Here is an 18,544-nt window from a genome sequence, read left to right on the forward strand (position 1 = left end):
AATCGAGATTCTTTGGTTGATAGGACAGTTGGGAGGGCCACCCCCTGTAATATTAACTTCTGGACAGGAACTTATGGAAGAAGACCCTAAGATACTCTGGTCCCAAGCCATGCAGGGCTTTAAAGGATAGAAGCAACGCCCTGAATTGGTCTCGGAAGCAGATCAGTAACCTGTATTACTGCTGTAATATCAGGATTATACATGCCCAATAGCTGGCACCAAACAGCAATACAGCTGCAGCATTCTGCACTAGCTGCCATTTTTGAACACTCTTCAAGGGTAGCCCCAAGTAGAGGGCTTGCCCTCTCATTTACCATAAAGTCTGAATGCAGTCATCTGGGCTGATGTTACGAAAAAAAAAGAGAATTTGAATCAAAGTTTCCAAAACTAAGAAGTCTTCAACCGTGCTGGGCAGGGGGCAGGAGGGTGAGCACAGCAACAAGTCAGCTTTGTGTCTGTCACAAACACAGCTTTGTCCACGACATCTGAATGCAGTCAACTTCTCTAATGTAAATAAAACAGTTGAACAGCAATCATCCTAGAAGACAGGGCATTTGTGCAACTGGAACAAAATTCATAAATTAAATAATTTTAAACGTATCAGACTTCTATTTAGCTTTTTTCATTTGCAATAATTTACAACTGCCCTTTTACTGCACACGGTTCTGTCATTAACACCATTTCTTGTTACAGATCTGCAGCACATCTATTTAATGCCAGCACAAAAGTTTTAAGATACTTAAGATAAACCCTTTATTAAAACTTCAATTAAAGGGTTTAATACAAGATCATTAATTTTCTGTTAATCCTAAAACAACTTAACTTGAAACGAGTTATTTGATTTCAATAGACTATTAGTTTACAAAATTAGCTCTAATTAAATAAGCTATTAGGGAAGAGAATATTATTTTTGTGGCAAAATAGTAGGGGAACATCCTAATTTCTAGACAACTTCCTGATAAATTTAGTCTAATCTAGAAATGAAGGTTGCAGTGTCCAGATCAAAGTATTAATTTAATATAATTTAGAAATACATTTGTATTTGACTCGATTAAAGCTAGAATATGACTAAAATCTTCCATAATATGGCATCAGAAACTTCAGAGGAGAGATCAAGCATGCATCGAAGGATAAGAGGGGGGAAAGCTTATTATTTTGTCCAATTAGCATAAATGATTATTGTTTGTATAGAATGATCCTATGCACATCTAACTCAAAAGTCTTTATAAATTCAATGGGGCTCACTTCTAAGTGAGCATAAGATTTGCAGCCTTAGAGATATATACTGCACGAATAATTTATTTTCTTTTTATATTTTTTATTTACTTCACACCACCTTCTTCCTAATGAGGGCCCAAAGCAGCTTACATCATTCAGTTTGTCTCCATTTTATCCTCACTACAACCTTGAACATGTGTGTCTGGTGCATGGTCACCCAGTAAGCTTCCATGACAGAGTAGGAATTCAAACCTCAGTCTCCCAGGGCTTAGCCTGACACTAACCATTATACTACAATCCTATGCAGTTACTCTAGACTAAGCCCACTGATTTCAATGGTCTTAGACTGGAGTAACTCTGCATAGGATTGCACTGAAAATTTGGTACAAAAGACTTAATTCTACTCCATTATCATATTTGGGCCTAAGCAGACATTTGCAATTCCCTACCTATTTACAGAATAATTCAATGACATCAGAAATTTGTGCAAAGATGAAACAACTTTGTAGCTTTGTAAAAGCACTTTCCTTGATGGCAAATAGTGGGGTGGATGGCTCCTTTCATGAGGTTTTCCGCCAATGTTTTTCCTCTCCAACTTTCTTCTTCTACTGCTAACTGTTCATGCCTTTTGCCGAACCCGTATGCAATATACCCAATGGTCTAAAATTCTTTTATCATCAAGAGCAGAAAAAAACCTTTAGAATGCCAAATGGATAAAACAAACTGTTGCATTCCTGATCTACTTCATGGTGGCACACTGAAGAGCACGGCTATATTACATACCTAATCTTTCCACCGCTCAAGTTAACTATCTTTGTCATGGAAAATTTGGGGATAACATGCCAGCACCCTTAGGGGCATTTTTTGTGAAGAAAAATCTTTCTACTGTTTGAGTTTTCTATTTTTAATTTTTTTTCTTGTGTATGTCTCACACACCTATTTCCCTAAGCAAATTCCCAATTACCTTTTTTTAAAAATCACATTCATTTTTTAAACCTAGACTACTATATAAACAATCATTTAATATTATCTGCCATTTTAGCTCCTATTTTAATACACACAGCACAATACAGAGAATTTCATCCATGTCAAATCTTGCTTCAGGCTGTCTGAGAATCTGAGACCACACTGCTGCATTATTTTTCCCTTGCGTCACATTTGGAAGGGCACAGATGAGCAAGTTAAAACTTGGCTGTAATCCAGACTCAGGCACTAACTTTGTGAGGCTGTGGACAAGCGATTAACTTGAACTGCATCTCAGCTTCCTCATGTGTTCTGGAGATAATAAAAGCTCTCTTCGTGGTACGTGAAGCTACAATTCTTAATCTGCTGCCTTTTAAACTACATGGAAGTTGACAGTTTATGAAGACTCAAGTAGGTATAGAGACATACCTTTAAAATGAAAAAAAAAATAACCAAAATATTAAATTATGACTCTGTTTAGCATACCTTAGATGAAGTGAGTGACGATATTTATGATGTGTTTACACAGAAGTCTTACTAACTTCAACAGGGCTTACTCAGAAGTGTGCACAGAATTGGAACCAAACCCTCACTAAAGCTATTACAGAACAATACATTCTAAATGAGCAAAGATATACCTTCTGTTTCTCTCGCAATCTTCATCTTTTATACAAGCCATCACACAATTTGGAGAACCACCAGGAACATAGGCATGCGCACGCACGCACACCCAGACTTACCACCAGCTATTAACAATTTCAAAATAAAAGCTTATGTCCCATTCCAATACTTTTGTTGCCATTTCCAAAGACATTTTCAACACTGACTCCAAAAATGGAGACAGAAGCCAGCAGAAATATTCAACTGTAGCCATTGAAAATACTTTAATAACATACACTTCTTCCCTATGCCAGACCCCATTTTTTCCAGTGCATAATCAACACCATGTTTGCACAGAAAATACTGTATTTCTCATGCCAGACCACCACCAACCTCCCCGCACACCAGCTGAGGCGGCGCCTCAAGGATATTTACACCCCAGCGGAGCAAAAAGGGTCAAAACTTTCTTCCACCCGCAGTGTACAGCTCACAGTGCCTTAGAGACAGCGTTCAAAATAGCTGGCTTCCGCTCGGTGCTGTCGACTGCCTGTTTTTTTTTCCTCCCTACCAAACAGCCATTTTACCCTTAAAGTGCATCCTCCCTAACCAGCCCCAGCCTTCATTTTGTGTGGTGGTTGAGGGGATTCTGAGGTGACAGCTGACATTTTAGGAGGCGGGAGAGGGGGGCATTTGTTCACCGCAGGGAGGAAAAAACGGCCGCCTCCTTATCCTGCGGGGGGAGAGAAGGAAAAGAGGGCAGGCGAGCCAAGCCTTCCCGCCTCTCCCCCCCTTCCCCGGTTCAAAAGCGGCTCCGAGGGGGGAAGTCCCTGCCGCCGCCGCCTTCGCCTCCTCCCCCAGGGAGCCCGGCTCCTCCCGGAGAGGCAGGGGAGCCTGGGGACCCCTCTCCGGCAGGTCGGCCTTGCGATCGTCCCTCCCCCGGGCGGGCGGGCAGTGCTATGCGGTGTCTCCCGTCCCTCCCCCCGGGCGGGCGGGCGATCTTGCGTTGTGGTGTGCCTCTCTCCTCTCTCTCTCCCCCCGGCAGGCCGTGCGAGCGAGCGAGCGAGCGAGCGGGGCGGGCACTCACCGCTCCGGCAGAGGGAGAGCCCTCGTCGTCGTCCTCGTCCTCCTCCGGCGACGGCGGCCCGATCTTGCTGCAGGTAGCCGCCAGCAAGGCCAGCGGCGACGGCTGGGTGTCCTGCGCGGGCCGGGGGAGGGGGGAAGGGAGGGTCGGGTTAGCGCGGGGCGCCCCTCGGGTCTCTCTCTCGCGCGCGGCCCCCACCCTCCGCCGCCGCCGCCTCGGCCGAGAGCGCAGGAAGCGGCGGCGCCACCGTGTCACCCGGGGAGGGAGGGCGGCTGGGCGGGGAGGCGCCGTCCCGCGCTTACCTGGGGGGTGCCGGCCTCGTCAGAGGCGTCGGCCGGAGCGGCGGCCGAGGCGCCGTTGCCGTGCTGCAGGTACTCCCCGTGGGTGCCGCTGTCCACGTCCAGGGCCGCCATTTCCTCTTGTTTCACGGGCTTCTCGGGCGCTGCGGGCATAACGGGGAGGGGGGAGGGGAAGGTTCACTGACGGGAGCGCTCGCCCCCTCCCTTCCCCATCGCCCGCCCTGCCCGCCTCGCCTGGCCTCGCCTTTCCTCCCTCCCGCGCAGTGGAGCCCTCCTCCTCCTCCTCCCCTCCCTCCTCCCCGCGCTGTTGCCGCCGCCGCTGCCCCTGCCCCTCGCCTCTCCCTCCTCCCCCTGGCTCCGCTCCTCCTGCTGCTTCAGCCAGTGCCGCTCGCGCCGCACAGGCGGGCAGACACACGCCCGCCCGCCCGCGCCGCCGGACCCGGGAGCGCCGGCCGCGGCCCGTACGTACCGGTCATGGCTGTGAGGGAGCGAGCGAGCAGCCGCCGGAGCTTCTGCCGACTTGGCTGGCTGGCGGGGAGGAAGGGGGGAGGGAGGGGAGGAAGGAGGCTCTCGCGCTCGCTCGCTCTCTCTCGCTCGCTGGCAGGCTCTCTCGCTGGCGCGCGCAGGCCCCGCTCGCCGCCGCCGCCGCCGCCGCTAGTGGGGCTAGGCGGCCGCCGCCGCTGGGGACATGCTTATGGTGCGCGCGGAGGTTGGAGGTGAGGTTGGCGGCGGCGGCCGGAGCCCGCTCCGGGGTTTTCCCCCCCTGTTTTGATTGACGGTGCGAGGGAGCCGAAAGGTGGGGCTTGCCGCGGGAGAGGGGCCCTGCCGACACCACCGCCACCTCCTCCCGCCCGCCAGCCAGCCTGCCTGCCCGCCCGGAACTCCCGCCTTCCCGCGCGCTCCGGCCAGCTCATTGGCTGCGGCGCGCGGCGGCCTGGGCTCTCAGTGGCCACCGGGCTTGTCGCTCACCGGCTGCGTGGCCCCCTCCCTCTTGCGCTCTCTTGCCGAGGTGGCTTCCTGTTTGCCAGGGTTTGTGTGAGAAACAATGAAGCAGGCCCGCCTCGGCCCCGGGGAAAGAGCCAGGCCTTGGCTGGCCATCCGCTCGCCGGGACGGGGTGGGAGAGCTCCGAGTTCCTGAGGCGGCTGGTTTCGCCTCGTTCTCTCCCCCCTTTCCCGCAGAGGGGCTTGGTGGACGTTGAGGAGGGCGCCGCTCGAACTTGGCCGCCGCCTCTTGCCAAAAGCAGCGCCTCCTTCCCTGCGGAGACAGGCCGGGCTCTCCTTTTCCCAAGCTCTGCCAGAGGCCGAAAGATCTCAGCAAGGGTTTGAACAGTTCCAGCTGTCACTCAGTGTTTGTGAAAGTGGGTCTCTCGGCGAGGAGAAGCCAGAAGGCTGAGCTTTTATTTATTTTTAAATATATTTATATTTTACTTATAAATAAAAATACTTTATTTGTATTTATAGATTTTATTCATATATGTTTTATTTTTATACAATTTATATGTATCACTGCCATTTAAAATGCCCACGATCACGCCCTTGGCCCACTTCAGGCTTCCTCTGAGGCATGGTTAAGTGCCCCGAGCTGCCAAACAAAAACTGCCTGCCTTCTCTCTGAAAAGTGCCATTTGTAACCTTCAACTTTTTTGCCATCCCCCAAAAGCGATTAAAATGTTCTGACAGTCTGGTTCTACATAGAGGTCAAAAATATCCTCCAGTGCTCATTCCCATAATTTGGCTGTAGGTTATATGTTTATATATAATTCTGTGTATTGAGTCAGAACACACAACCTGATGTTTGGTAAATGCAGTAAAGTAGGGCCTATATTAAAATGGATAAACACTATCCTGGGAGTAAGTCCCATGACTAAAATGGCATTTATTTCCAAATTGCAAATATTCTCCCACTGCCACTTTAAAAAAAAATTCATATTGTTTATTATGAGTCCACAAAGCATTTATTGTTGGAAGAGGTGAGATTAATACAATCCACATCCTTTAAAAGTCAGTGGCAAAAAACTACCATCAATTTTAATGGTTCTGGATTGTTCCCTGAGAAAGTAATTCCACCTCCCGCTGACATCAATGAAGAAATTTCCATTGATTCTGGTGGATCAGGCTCTAATCCTTAAGCACTTGTCATTTAAAGAGCAGTTAGTATCAAAATTGCATATGCAAGCAGCTAGAGAAATGTTTTTTCATGTATGTTGCACTGCTTATTGAAATGAATCATCTAAAACTCTCAATGAAGTATAAGTGTCGGGTGGGAGGGCTGTGTTCAGGACTAACAGCAGATCTTAGGCTGCTTGGACCTTTCCGACAAGCAGTCTGTTAGTTCTATGTAAACATATAGTAAATCATGCTGAATTAATTGAGACTTAAGTTCTGCAATGTATATACAAGATTGCAGCAGTTGTGTTACTGTTTTGGGACATTTCAACATACAGTCTGTAGCTATGTCAGGATTTACAGACTTCAGCATGTGGCAATAATAAGCTGTATTTTATATTTTGCACAGCCATAAAAACGTGTCTAAAGTGGCACTGGGGTGAAAACTCTTGATATATCTATGTTATGTTCTATGTGGAGGGTGATTGACCAACATACATAAGAAACTGTTACCTTTCTGGTGTCCACTGGTCACCAGGAGTGCTTTTGTTAATTGTACCATCCATTTTCAGGGCCTGCCAGCAGACTGAAACACAGCTTTTAAGCTTGTTTTTATTTTGGCTGACTCAGTGCACAGAGTTAGGCCAGTGAATAGTTGTTTCTCAATTTAAAAACAAAAAGTATTTGGTGTTAGAGTGTTGGACTAGGATCTGGGAGACCCAAGTTCGAATCCCCTCTCTGCCATGGAAGCTCATTGGGTGACCTTGGGCCAGCCACACACATCTACCTTGCAGGGTTGTTGTGGGCATGAAATGGAGGAGAGAAGCATTACATAAGCCACCTTGTGTCCCCATTTGGGGAGAAAGGTGAGGTATAAATTAAGTAAATAAATGTTTATTTAATTTAAATATTTCCGTGCCACTTTTCCACCCAAATAGGGTACCCAAGGCAGCAAATATCAAAACAGTAACATTAAAACAGCATTTAAAATAAGGTATAAGATATTTAAACAGTTCAATAAGCGTACGACACACACAACAACTCAACCAGGGAAGACAGCCAGTAAGACTAAGTTTACACCAAACATAAAAGTTGCTGTTTCTGGTGGAAGAGTTCAAAAGTTTTGGCACCACATCCAAGAAAGTCCTTTATCAGGTTGCCACCTATCTAGCTCAGATGGCAGGGGCATCTGAAGCAGGGTTGCCAAAGATGAGGGGAGTGGACAGGTAGGTTCATATGGGAGAAGACAGTCCTTAAGGTATGCTGGCCCCAAACTATATGGAGCTTTAAAGGTCAATACTAGCACCTTGAATTCAGCCTGGAAGCAAAATCAGGAGCCAGCATAGATGGAACAAGACTTGATACGGTCTCTATAAGCCGCTCAAGTCAGTGATCTGGCTGCAGCATTGTACACCAGCAGTGGATTCCAGACAGCCTTCAAAGTCAGCCCCATTGCAGCAGTCAACTCTAGATGTTACCAGAGCATATACCCCAGTGGCAAGATCTTTCCTGCCCAGAAAAGGCCACAGCTGGCTCACCAGCCAAAACTGGTGAAATCTGGCCACTGCTGCCACCAGTTTATCCAACAGGAGGCCCAGGTCCAGTAGCATCCCCAAGCTAAAAAGCTGCTGCTGTATTCTGAATATCCTGATTCCTGGATCAAACCTCCCCCCTTCTAGTAGCACTTTTTGTCAGCATTAAATTTTAGTTTGTTAGTCCACATTCTTACCCAAACTGCCTCCCAGCACATAGTCGTCATTTCCACAGCCTCCCTGGGATCTGCTGGAAGCATGAGATAGAGCTGAGTGTCATCTGCATATGGGTGGCAACTCAGAGCAAAGCTACAAGTGACTTTCTTCACGTGGAGAACATTAGATTTTTCTCACAAGGTTACCTGGGAAGTGAAGTCTGAGTGGTCCTGCCCCTCTCTGTTAGAATCACTGCCTGAAGAGCCACAAGAGGGCTTTGTTTGGGGGTGGGCAGCTGCTGCTTTCTCCCAGGACATCCTGTGGGCTGCCTGCTCCTGGGGAGCTGCTCCGGAGAAAGCGGCAGCGTCGGTGAAGCTTCAGCCGCAGCAACAGTAGAAGGATATGCTGCAAATTCTTCCGCTGTCGCTGCGGCTGAAGCTTCACCAACGCTGCCACTTCCAGGACAGTTCCCAGGAGAAGGCATCCCTCAGGATGCCCTGGGTGAAAGTAGCAGCTACCCGCCCCCAAACAAAGCCCTCTTGTGGCTCTTTAGGCAGCGATTCTAACAGAGAGGGGAAGGACCACTCGGACTTCACTTCCCAGGTAACCTTGCGAGAAAAATCTAGTGTTCTCCACGTGAGAAAGTCACTTTGAGTCACACTCTCAGTCCAGATCTCTGGATGACCTCTCTTAGTGGCTTTGTGTAGATGTTAAAAAGCATAGAGAACAAGATAGAACCTTGCAGAATCCCAGAGACCAATATTCTTTACTGTTTAGATCTCACAAGGTTTTGGTGTAAGCAGAAGAGAACCCCTGGCAACCAGAATTTATTGATATAAATCAAGTTTCTAACTTTTTAATTGATATGTATAAATTAATCATGCATCCTAAAGTCAAATGTTTGTTTCAGTGCGTGGATCATGAATTCATTTTTAAAAGATTCAGGAATTTTAAGCCAACTGAAATGTTTAATATGGCTGATTTTTTGAAAAAAATATATTTTTAATGTACTTCTGAGAAGCTTTTTTGAAAGAATGGCTCCAGTCTGGCATTTATCCAAAGTGCACACTTTTAAGTTTAAAACTGTTTCGCTTGTACAGTGTAATATAGCCACATATATAAAATACCATGGCAAATTTCGCTAAGTATGTACAGATGGTTTGCATGTTTTATAATATTCTCTGGTTCCACTTTCTCATGTATGTTTCATTGCTGTACACCAAAACAACCAGCACTGTACAGAAAGTTTCATTATCTTGGTATCTATTGGACCAATCTGGCAGTCTGAGCTATTGTTGGGAAAGTATTTTCCTAAACTTCAAAACCTGTCCTGATGAGTTGTGGTAAAAATCTCTTTTTTGCCCCTTTGTATAGGCAAAACCCTGAAATAATTTAGATTGTAAACACCAATCAAGTTCTTGCGTTCACAAGACTGGTCTAACATGATGCACAGAAGAATGGAAGATGTGTTGCAAGATGATTTGCCACCAATGTTAAAAAGATATTTTAGTGGACCTGGCTATGAACTATGTTTGTTATGCCAGCAGAGGCAAAAAGGGGGGGTTGGTTAAAACACCAGCTTCCACCCAGAACTGAATCAAAGCCTTATATGAACAGCTGACCTGTAGAGATGAAGATTACAGGTTGTTAACCGAAGCTTTAGAGAATATCCAGATGGAAAAACTGGAGCAACACCATGCTGATTGGCACCTTTATGTTATGAGAAGTGCACCCATAAAGTGAATGTAAGAGAATGAAGACCAAGTACACCAGAAAACAGAAGGAAAGGTGTTGGATCAAGTATTGATAATGGCAAGATGGTGAGGATGTTGCTTAAATAATAGCCCAGTATAGCACATATAAGTAAATATTCACTATAGTGCTGCTTCAGTGATATAGCTGGAGCTCACTTCTCCAGCACAAGATACAGGCAAGAAGATTTATGAGGATGTAGAGCTTAGTGAGAATGAATATGGGAAATGAACACCAGATTTCCTTTATGTGATGTATTGGTAGTTCTATTGCCTTCAGGAATGCTATAGTAGTACTAAAAGTTGCAAGAAGACAATGGTATTGTCACAAAGGCTGATGCATGATTGCTGGACTGCAAGTCACCAGTGAAGTCCTATATTAAGATATTTTTTGTTATGGATCCCAATAAGCAATATTCCCAGGTGCCTTGGAAAGTGACACGTGTCCTTTTGCCTTAACATTTTGTGCTTGTTTTAACCATGTGCTTCAAAGGAAATAAGCTTCAGTGCTATAGCTGGATCATGGTAGCTCTGTTCTCTGCCTTAAGGAGGATTAACATAAAGGTGCTGTGAGATGTGGATCCAATTCCAAACTGAATTTTGCATATACATATCTAGCTAGAAACACAGATACTATGATACAGGAAACAGCAGATTATCTCGATTTATTACAGGCTTGGAAAATGTATTGGTGGCAGTATTTTTCTGTAGTTTCAGTGGCATGCTGTACTCTAGATTAGGGGTGTGCGCTTCGGAAATCCGATTCGGGTAAAATACCTGAATCGGGCCTGATCTGGAAAGCTTCAGGATTTCCGAATCTGGCCCCAATTTGGAAATCCCAAAGCAAAGCTTCCCAAAGCATTCGTAATGCTTCGGGAAGCTTCCAGTCAAGTAGTTTAAATGCCTGTTTCAGGCATTTAAACCCCTGAATCAGCTGCTCGTCGGGCTTCCCCAACGAGTGGCTGAGTGCCAGTGCCGCTGTCGTGGCCAGGGAACTCTTTGGCCCCATCAGCGGCAGGCAAAGGAGGCGGCAGGGATGCAGGCATAAGCCTGCATTTCCCCGCCGGGCACTCCGTTCGCCCACTGGTGTTGGGGACAAGGAACTCCTCGGCCCCAACACCAGCGGGCAAAAGAGGCAGCGGAGATGTAGGCATAAGCCTGCATCTCCCCGCCAGGCACTCCGCCGGGTGCTCCATTTGCCCGCCAGCGTTAGGGCCAAGGAACTCCTTGGCCCTGTCAGCAGCAGACAAAGGAGGCGGGGATGCAGGCATAAGCCTGCACGTCCCCGCCAGGTGCTCCATTTGCCCGCCAGTGTTGGGACTGAGGAACTCTTCAGCCCCGTCAGTGGCGGGCGAAAGAGGCAGCGGAGATGCAGGCATAAGCCTGCACCTCAGCAGAGCAAAGGTAAGTGGGGGGGGGGGGGCTGGGTGTTGTGGGGTTTTAAAAGGGCCCTGCTGCTTGCAAGTGGCAGGACAGGGCCCTTTAAACTATCAGCTGGCAGGCGGCAGGAGGAAATCCCCCCCCACCTGCCAGCTGATGGGGGTGCTAAGTGGGGGGTTTGAGAGTGGAGGTTGGTGGGGTTGCTGGGAGAAAACCCAGCCCCCTTAATCAGTTTGGAATGCTCCAGATCTTTACAGAGCATTCTGAAGTGATTAAAATACCCGAGGTATTTCCGATTGTTTTTCCTAAAATCCGACTATTTTCAGTGTGCACACCCCTACTCTAGATGTGGGAAATTGGATACTTCTTAAATTTAAGAGGCATTTTTATTGGAAAGGGCAGATTTTCTGCTCTTTGCTGGGCAGTATGACAGCCACTTTCTCAGAATATCCAGCAATAGTGATATGTTTTGATTGAGAGTGGAAGATCAAAATAAACGATAAGAAATGAGATATTGGAAATGAATTTAAAATGTACGAGTATGATAATACCATCCCAGTACAGTAGATTTCATAGCTGTTGTATGTATTTATTTATTTAATTTATACCCTGCCCTTTCTCCCTAATGGGGACTCAAAAGCGGCTTCTATCGTTCTTCATTTTATCCTCACAACAGCCTTATGAGGTAGATGAAGATGAGAGTATGTAACTGGAAAGGCCACCCAGGAATCTTCCATGGTAGAGTGGAGATTCACACTTGTATCTCCTAGATCCTAGTCTGACCCTAACTACTACACCACGCTGGCTGTCTAGGTATACTATAATAGCACGAAGCCACCATATTAGATCTGACATGATTGGTAACCAAATGCAAAGTGCTAAGGGAAAAAATCTGAACTCATCTCTATTTTATTCTTCAATAGCATATTTAATGTTTAGAAGTACCTCTGTTGCTGCTGTAGTCACTGAATTGGATACAAAAAGGCAGGCAGCTTTTGAAGCCCGATGTTGGGTTTTCTAATATGCTTTTTGTTTTTCAGTTTCAGATGCATCATTGAGCTGGAATTTAATATCTCTAAGAAGACATTCTTTGTATAAATGTGAAAGTGTGGAATCAGACAGTGCACGTTGCGGTGTGAAGTTAAGGTGTTACCAGCGTTATGCTTTAGGCTGTGTTAATATTAATTTGATGTGCACGCAAAAATAGTACAAACCTGTATGTCAGCTAGCTTAGTAACAAATCATTGCTCCACAACTTATTTTAAAGAGGTTTGGTATGACTCGCTCCATTAGATCTGAACTAATGCGTCATTGGTGAAAGGTGAGAAGATGGGAAAGTTGTTGCTTTCCACTGAACAAAAACAAAAACAAAGGAATACTTGTCACATATCAAGTGAGAGATACTGGATACACCAGTAAACAAGACAGTGGGTATACACAGGGCAATCCTATGCAGAGATCAGTGAGCTTACTCTGAATAGGACTACAAGATACATACACCCTTTTAAGCCTGTTGACTTCAGTAGACTTTAGAGGGGTATAATTCCACTTAGGATTATACTGTGAGGGTCCTAACATACTGAAAATAGTATTCTTAGGGCATCTCAGTCACTTATCAGAGCTTTTCAAAGTTTACAACAAATTTTCAGCACAATGCAACCATTGGATGCCAATATTTAGACAATATTTGTCAAGAAATAAACATAAGGAAATTGTGTTTGGTATCAGCACTCAAGATGAGTGAACAGATTCTCACCAAGTAGGCTAAATTTGTCAAATGTTGTTCATTTATCCAGCGTAAATGATTTCATTACATCAGATAGGTAGTACCATATGTCATGATAAGAATAAGAAACTCCAAAAATAATACAGATCTGAACAGGACAGTGATAACTTTTGATTAGTTACTATAGAAACTAATCGTTGCTTCGGGAAAAAATGTACACTAGAGCTCTCAGAAATAAGGAACAGATTCTGCAATCTAGCAGAAGATATAAATGTGAAAATACCAGCAGATGTAGAAGTTTTGCTCCTTTTCCAATTGGTAAATAAAAGTATTTGCCCACTGTAACGTTTAACCGCCTGCAGGATGAAGAATTTCTTGATAGTAATCCTATTGCATTGAAACTCAGATCTGACTGGCCTACACACCTTTTCAGGAGTTTCATGTGTGGATAAAAGAGGCAGTAGTTGGTGTGTTTGATAATGTATATTTAAGCAGTTATTCCTTGGAGTTCCATCAATGTGGTGAAAATCTGAAAAGCAGGAACTCAGAAAATAAGGTCCTGTATATACATCAAGCGTTACTGAATCAAAGTGGTGGACTCAAAAAAACAAGATCAAGAAGACATCAGGCAAGTTTTTCAAAAAGTTTAAGCTGCATGCTGACAAGCTGATTGAGTAAAAATTCTTTCTATGAGTCTCTCTACACGAGACATCTTATACAAGGATGCTGAAGTGTAAGGAGACACAATGTTAGCCAGGAAGAGTACTTTAAAAAGACAGCCGGAAATCGCTTCTGAGGTGGTTTGTTGATTTCATCTTTGCCTCCCAGGTGGGGAGATGAAATTAAGAGAGCCTTCAGGGAGGTGAAGATGAAATGAGCAAACCCTCTGAGGAGGATCTCCCACCAGTTCTTTTTAAACAACTCTCCTGTAGAGAGATGAAATTGACATACCCCTCAGCTGTTATTGGTCTTTTCTGGATATCTACATTTGATCTTTAAAATTTGCAAGAGGAGATGCCTGATACACAAAAAGTTCGACAAAGCTTTATAAACCTGACCAATTGGACAGGGAAAACACATAGTCGAGATGGAGTATTAGTATTCTCAAATTTGTATTCTCAATCTCAAATGCATACAGAGTGGGCTAAAAAAAATTATGCTGGGTTAGATCCTGTTAGCTTTCTGTTGATTGAAGCGCAAGAATCTCTATCACTCTTTTGCCCAGAAGCCATTTTGATCTCCCAAAAAGGCATGCTGGAGATCGGGGGACCCATTTGACCAACGAACACACAGGTGGGCTGCAGTGAGGAGGGGAATCAGGTGAGATTTCCCCCTCACATCAGCAGAAAGCAGGATGCAACCTGATCTGTTAAAGAGATTTTCAAAACCAATTGCTGAGCCTGTACAGAAATACTTGCCATTGTTTTTCAGTGTCGCAATTTCAGTGTGGTAAAAACACACACAAGTCACTGTAGGGAAGTGCTGTGAGCAAGGATTGTTGAGTGAAATACATATTATCATAAATTTGTTTGGTGAGCTCCATTCCCATTAAGAAATCCTTCCATCAGCTCTAAGTACCTTGTTCTTCATCCAAGGAAATTGTTTTCCACACCTGTTTGCTCCTGAATAAATTTTTGTATTAATAAAATAGCTTGTTTGTGTATTCTTTTCATCTGAATTACAATGATAAAACTATATCCTTAGATTTACACATTATTACACATATATGACAGTATTAATTGTGCCTCCGTTACCAGCTGTGTTTTTTCACCCCCTCATCTTATTCTAATCTCTGGCAGATAGTGTACCATTAGGTCATGCTCTAAATACTTGGTTGGTAGCTATTCCTTGGAAGGTCAAGTTATCTTGCTTGGAAGTTTATTTCCTCAAACCAAGAGCCATTTGAAGCGCACACTCCCTATAATTTGGGGGGGGGGGGTAGGGGGGAGCTGAGTATACCTCCCTCTGAATCATTTTTTTTAAAGTTTGGTAACAGAGACCCAGACAGCACTGCCCTGGGGCTGGAGCCTGTCTATGGCCTAATTGCTGACCTCTAGGTTTCAATGGGGAAAGTGATGTATTATGAACTACAATGATCATATATGATCAAGAAGCTACCATTGGACCAGATGGTTTGGATTACAGGCAGCTTTTCTGCTCAATCTAACCTATTTCTCATCTTTAAATAAAGCCTGTGATCCACATGACTTTAATGTTAAGGGGTTAGTCCCAGAGGTGCCCTTCAAGGAAGAAGCCTGTAAAGGTTTGCTGTATGTTTTCTAACTTCGTAAAACCTTTGCCTTTGGATTTTTAGTCCAGCTCCTCCTTACTTAAACTTATCCCTCAGGAGGGCTCTGGTTGATAACAACCAACACTTATTTCCCCACACAGAACTTCAGGTTTTCTCTACCCAAGATTTTACCTTGAGAACACTTTTTTTGTGTTTGTGTGACCTTTATATTGTTGCCTCCTTGGTTCCCTCAAAAGGTTTTCACTGCCACCGAAGACTTTTGCCTTAGACCTCCTCTGTTTAACTAAGAAGGCTTGTTAATATAAGAAGGCTTGACATAGATGGTAGATTGTCAGAATGGTCAGCGCACGAGGGTGGTTGTGACATAAAAAAAGATCTTTCTTGCTTAAGCAAAAGTAGAATTTGTTATATTTAATTTATAGCCCGCTCGCCCTGCAAGTGGGCTCAGGGTGGGTTACAACAAAAAAAAAACACAGGCATAACAAAATCACAAATCTTACAATACAGCACTTCAACAATTCACTTCTCAAAGGGTGATGGTATGGGTTGATATCCTGTGGCTGCTCATATGTGGGGGGGCAGATGACCATATAGCCTCCCCGCCCACACGGGAGGTCGGCAGGGAGACTCATAGATTTAATGTTGGCTTCAACCAAATGCCTGGTAGAACATCTCTGTCTATGGGCCAAGCTACAAGTGACGAATGACACTTGAACGGCAAATGTATTTCTCCCTGTTCACTTGCCCTCTACTTGTACTCCACTCAATCCACTTGCCATTCCAGTGTCATTCGTCACTTGTAGCTTGGCCCTATAAGTACATAAGCATGATGGTTGCAGATAGGGTTGGCAATGTCCAGGTGGTGGTTGGAGACTTTCCAGAATTGCTTTTTTTTAAAGATTTTTTTATTGGATGGGTTTACAAACATACATATAGAAATCATTATCATTATTCACCCCATTGCATTTTCCCCATCCTTTCCCACCCCCCGCACCCCTTTTCTGGTGACTCCCAGCAGTTTTCCATACCCAACTTAATCTAAAAAATATATAAATTCTTAAAGTCTATAATAATAATGTAATAATGTAATATATATCTATATTATACCTATCAAATCTCTTTAATTATTTTAACAATGTACACTAACTATATTGCTTATCTTAGTTAAAAATATAAAAATTATATAAGTGATAATAGGTACATATACTAACTAAAAAAAAACACTACATATATATATGTAACATACTATTCCTTACATACCAATTAACTATATTATCTATATTTCACATATACTCCCTATAACCTTATTACTCATAATTATACTCCCCTGTAAATATACTATACTAATCCAATAAAATACAGTAAAATATACCCCTTTTTAACCTTAAGTAAGTTTCTATCTCCCCTACTTCTCCAAAGACCACAGTTTCCCCTTCATGTCCCACTTTTTCTCCACATATTTCTTAAATTTTTCCCAGCTTAATGTATAGTCCAATTCTTCTTGTTCTTTCAATTTCCTTGTTAATTTGTCCATTTCTGCCATATTCAAGACTTTCAGAATCCAGTCTTCCATAGATGGTATCTCCTGAGTCTTCCACATCTGTGCATAACACATTCTGGCCGCCGTAATCATATAAAACACCATAACTCTGTCCATTTTATCAAAATCTTCTAGGTTCATACATAATAACGGCAATTCCGGGGTTTTATTTATATTCCTTTGTAAAATATCTGACATAACTTTAACTATATGCCCCCAGAACTGCTTAGCCTTATCACAAGTCCACCACATATGATAGAATGAACCTTCATGCTGTTTACATTTCCAACATTTATCAGACATCTGGCTATTACCATTGGCCAACTTCTTCGGTGTTAAATACCATCTATACAACATTTTGTATACATTTTCACGCACAGTGGTACATGCTAAAATCTTAACTACATTTTTCCATACCTTTTCCTAAGCTTCCATTGAAATTTCCTTATTACAGTTTATTGCCCATTTGACCATCTGAACTTTAACAACTTCCTCCTCTGTAAACCATTTCAGTAATATCTTATATATTTTAGAAATTTTCTTCCCCCCCTGAAGCAAACAATTCTCAGTCTCAGAATTTTGTAGTCTAAAACCATTTTTCCTTTTATCTTTCTCATATAGGTCTTTTATCTGCATATATTGAAACCATCCATATTGGAATGGCAATTCTTCATTACCTTTAAGCATATAGTTATTCTGTTGTATCTCAAAAATGTCTTTATATGTCAACCAGTCTTCCCCTACATATTCTGTTCTTGGATTTACTACTTCCGCAGGGATAATCCACATTGGTATAGTCTCTTCTATATATTTCTTATATTTAGTCCATACAGCAAACAAGCTTCTTCTTACATAATGATGTAAAAACATAGAGTCTGCTTTTACTTTGTCATACCACAGATATGCATGCCATCCAAAGAGTTTATTATATCCTTCCAGTGCTAACAACTTCAAATTCTTCAATGTCATCCATTCCTTTATCCAGTCCAGACATATCGCTTCATGGTATAATTTAAAATTTGGTAATTGTAGTCCTCCTCTATCTTTCGCATTGTAGAGTACTTTCATTTTAACTCTGGGTTTCTTTCCAGCCCAAACAAAGTTTAACATCATTCTCTGCCACTTCTCAAATTGTTTACTGTCTTTAACAATAGGTATTGTCTGTAGTAGAAACATCATTCTTGGAAGAATATTCATCTTAATTACTGCAATACGACCTAACCATGACAAGTTCATTTTATTCCATCTAATCATATCTTTATCTATTTGTTGCCATAACTTGTCATAGTTATTCTTATATAAGTCAATATTCTTCACTGTCACTTCCACTCCCAAATACTTAACCTTGTTCACTACTTCACATTCCACCTTGTCCATCAACTCCTTTTGTTGTTGTTTAGTCATATTTTTGCACAATATTTTGGACTTCACATTATTAATTACAAAACCCGCTACGTCTCCAAAATCCTTCATTTTCTTCATCAATTTTGGCATGCACTCTATTGGATCTTCCACTATCACCATTATGTCATCAGCAAAAGCTCTTACTTTGTATTCAAATCCTTTAGTCCTCAATCCTCTTATTGAATTGTCTTCTCTTATTTGCCTAAGTAAAATCTCCAGTACCATTACAAACAGAAGTGGGGAAAGCGGACACCCTTGTCTTGTTCCTTTTCTTTTTGGTTACATCCGAGTTAACAATTATATTTGCAGGTTGGTTTTTATATATTGCCTTTATTGCTTGTATAAATTTCTCTCCCAGCTGCATCTTCTCCATTGTTGCAAACATAAAATCCCAGTTCAAATTGTCGAACGCTTTCTCCGCATCCACAAAGAAGAAACCAACCTGCTTCCCTGGATTTTTATCATAGTACTCAATAGCATTCAACAACACTCGTAAGTTATCTTTTATTTGTCTTTCTGGTAAAAAGCTGGCTTGAT

At 43.3% G+C, this 18,544-nt stretch overlaps 1 protein-coding gene and 1 long non-coding RNA gene across 4 annotated transcripts in view; one reads left to right on the plus strand and one right to left on the minus strand.

The window, feature by feature from the left end:
• Positions 1-6,359, minus strand: part of SP3 (Sp3 transcription factor) — a 39,203-nt gene extending 32,844 nt beyond the window's left edge. Inside the window, exons 1-3 of one of the 2 annotated variants that reach the window (XM_054970459.1) lie at positions 4,631-6,359; positions 4,165-4,304; positions 3,866-3,976 (exon numbers count right to left, since the gene is read on the minus strand). In XM_054970459.1, the coding sequence (XP_054826434.1) occupies positions 3,866-3,976; positions 4,165-4,304; positions 4,631-4,637 (258 nt within the window). In that variant the 5' untranslated portion in view covers positions 4,638-6,359. Of the gene's footprint in view, positions 1-3,865; positions 3,977-4,164; positions 4,424-4,630 lie in introns of those variants that run through there. The other variant, XM_054970458.1, reaches the window with a different exon arrangement.
• Positions 3,852-14,454, plus strand: LOC129323772 (uncharacterized). 2 transcript variants are annotated; one of them, XR_008596483.1, is made up of 3 exons: positions 3,852-3,938; positions 9,330-9,775; positions 12,127-14,454. It is a non-coding gene; the product is annotated as an uncharacterized LOC129323772 (long non-coding RNA). The 2 variants fall into 2 exon arrangements; XR_008596482.1 differs by lacking the exon at positions 3,852-3,938 and adding an exon at positions 4,545-4,622.
• The last annotated feature ends 4,090 nt before the right edge of the window (positions 14,455-18,544 follow it).

Source organism: Eublepharis macularius, chromosome 2 (genome assembly GCF_028583425.1).
Source record: "Eublepharis macularius isolate TG4126 chromosome 2, MPM_Emac_v1.0, whole genome shotgun sequence".
In the NCBI taxonomy this organism is placed as follows: Eukaryota; Metazoa; Chordata; class Lepidosauria; order Squamata; family Eublepharidae; genus Eublepharis; species Eublepharis macularius.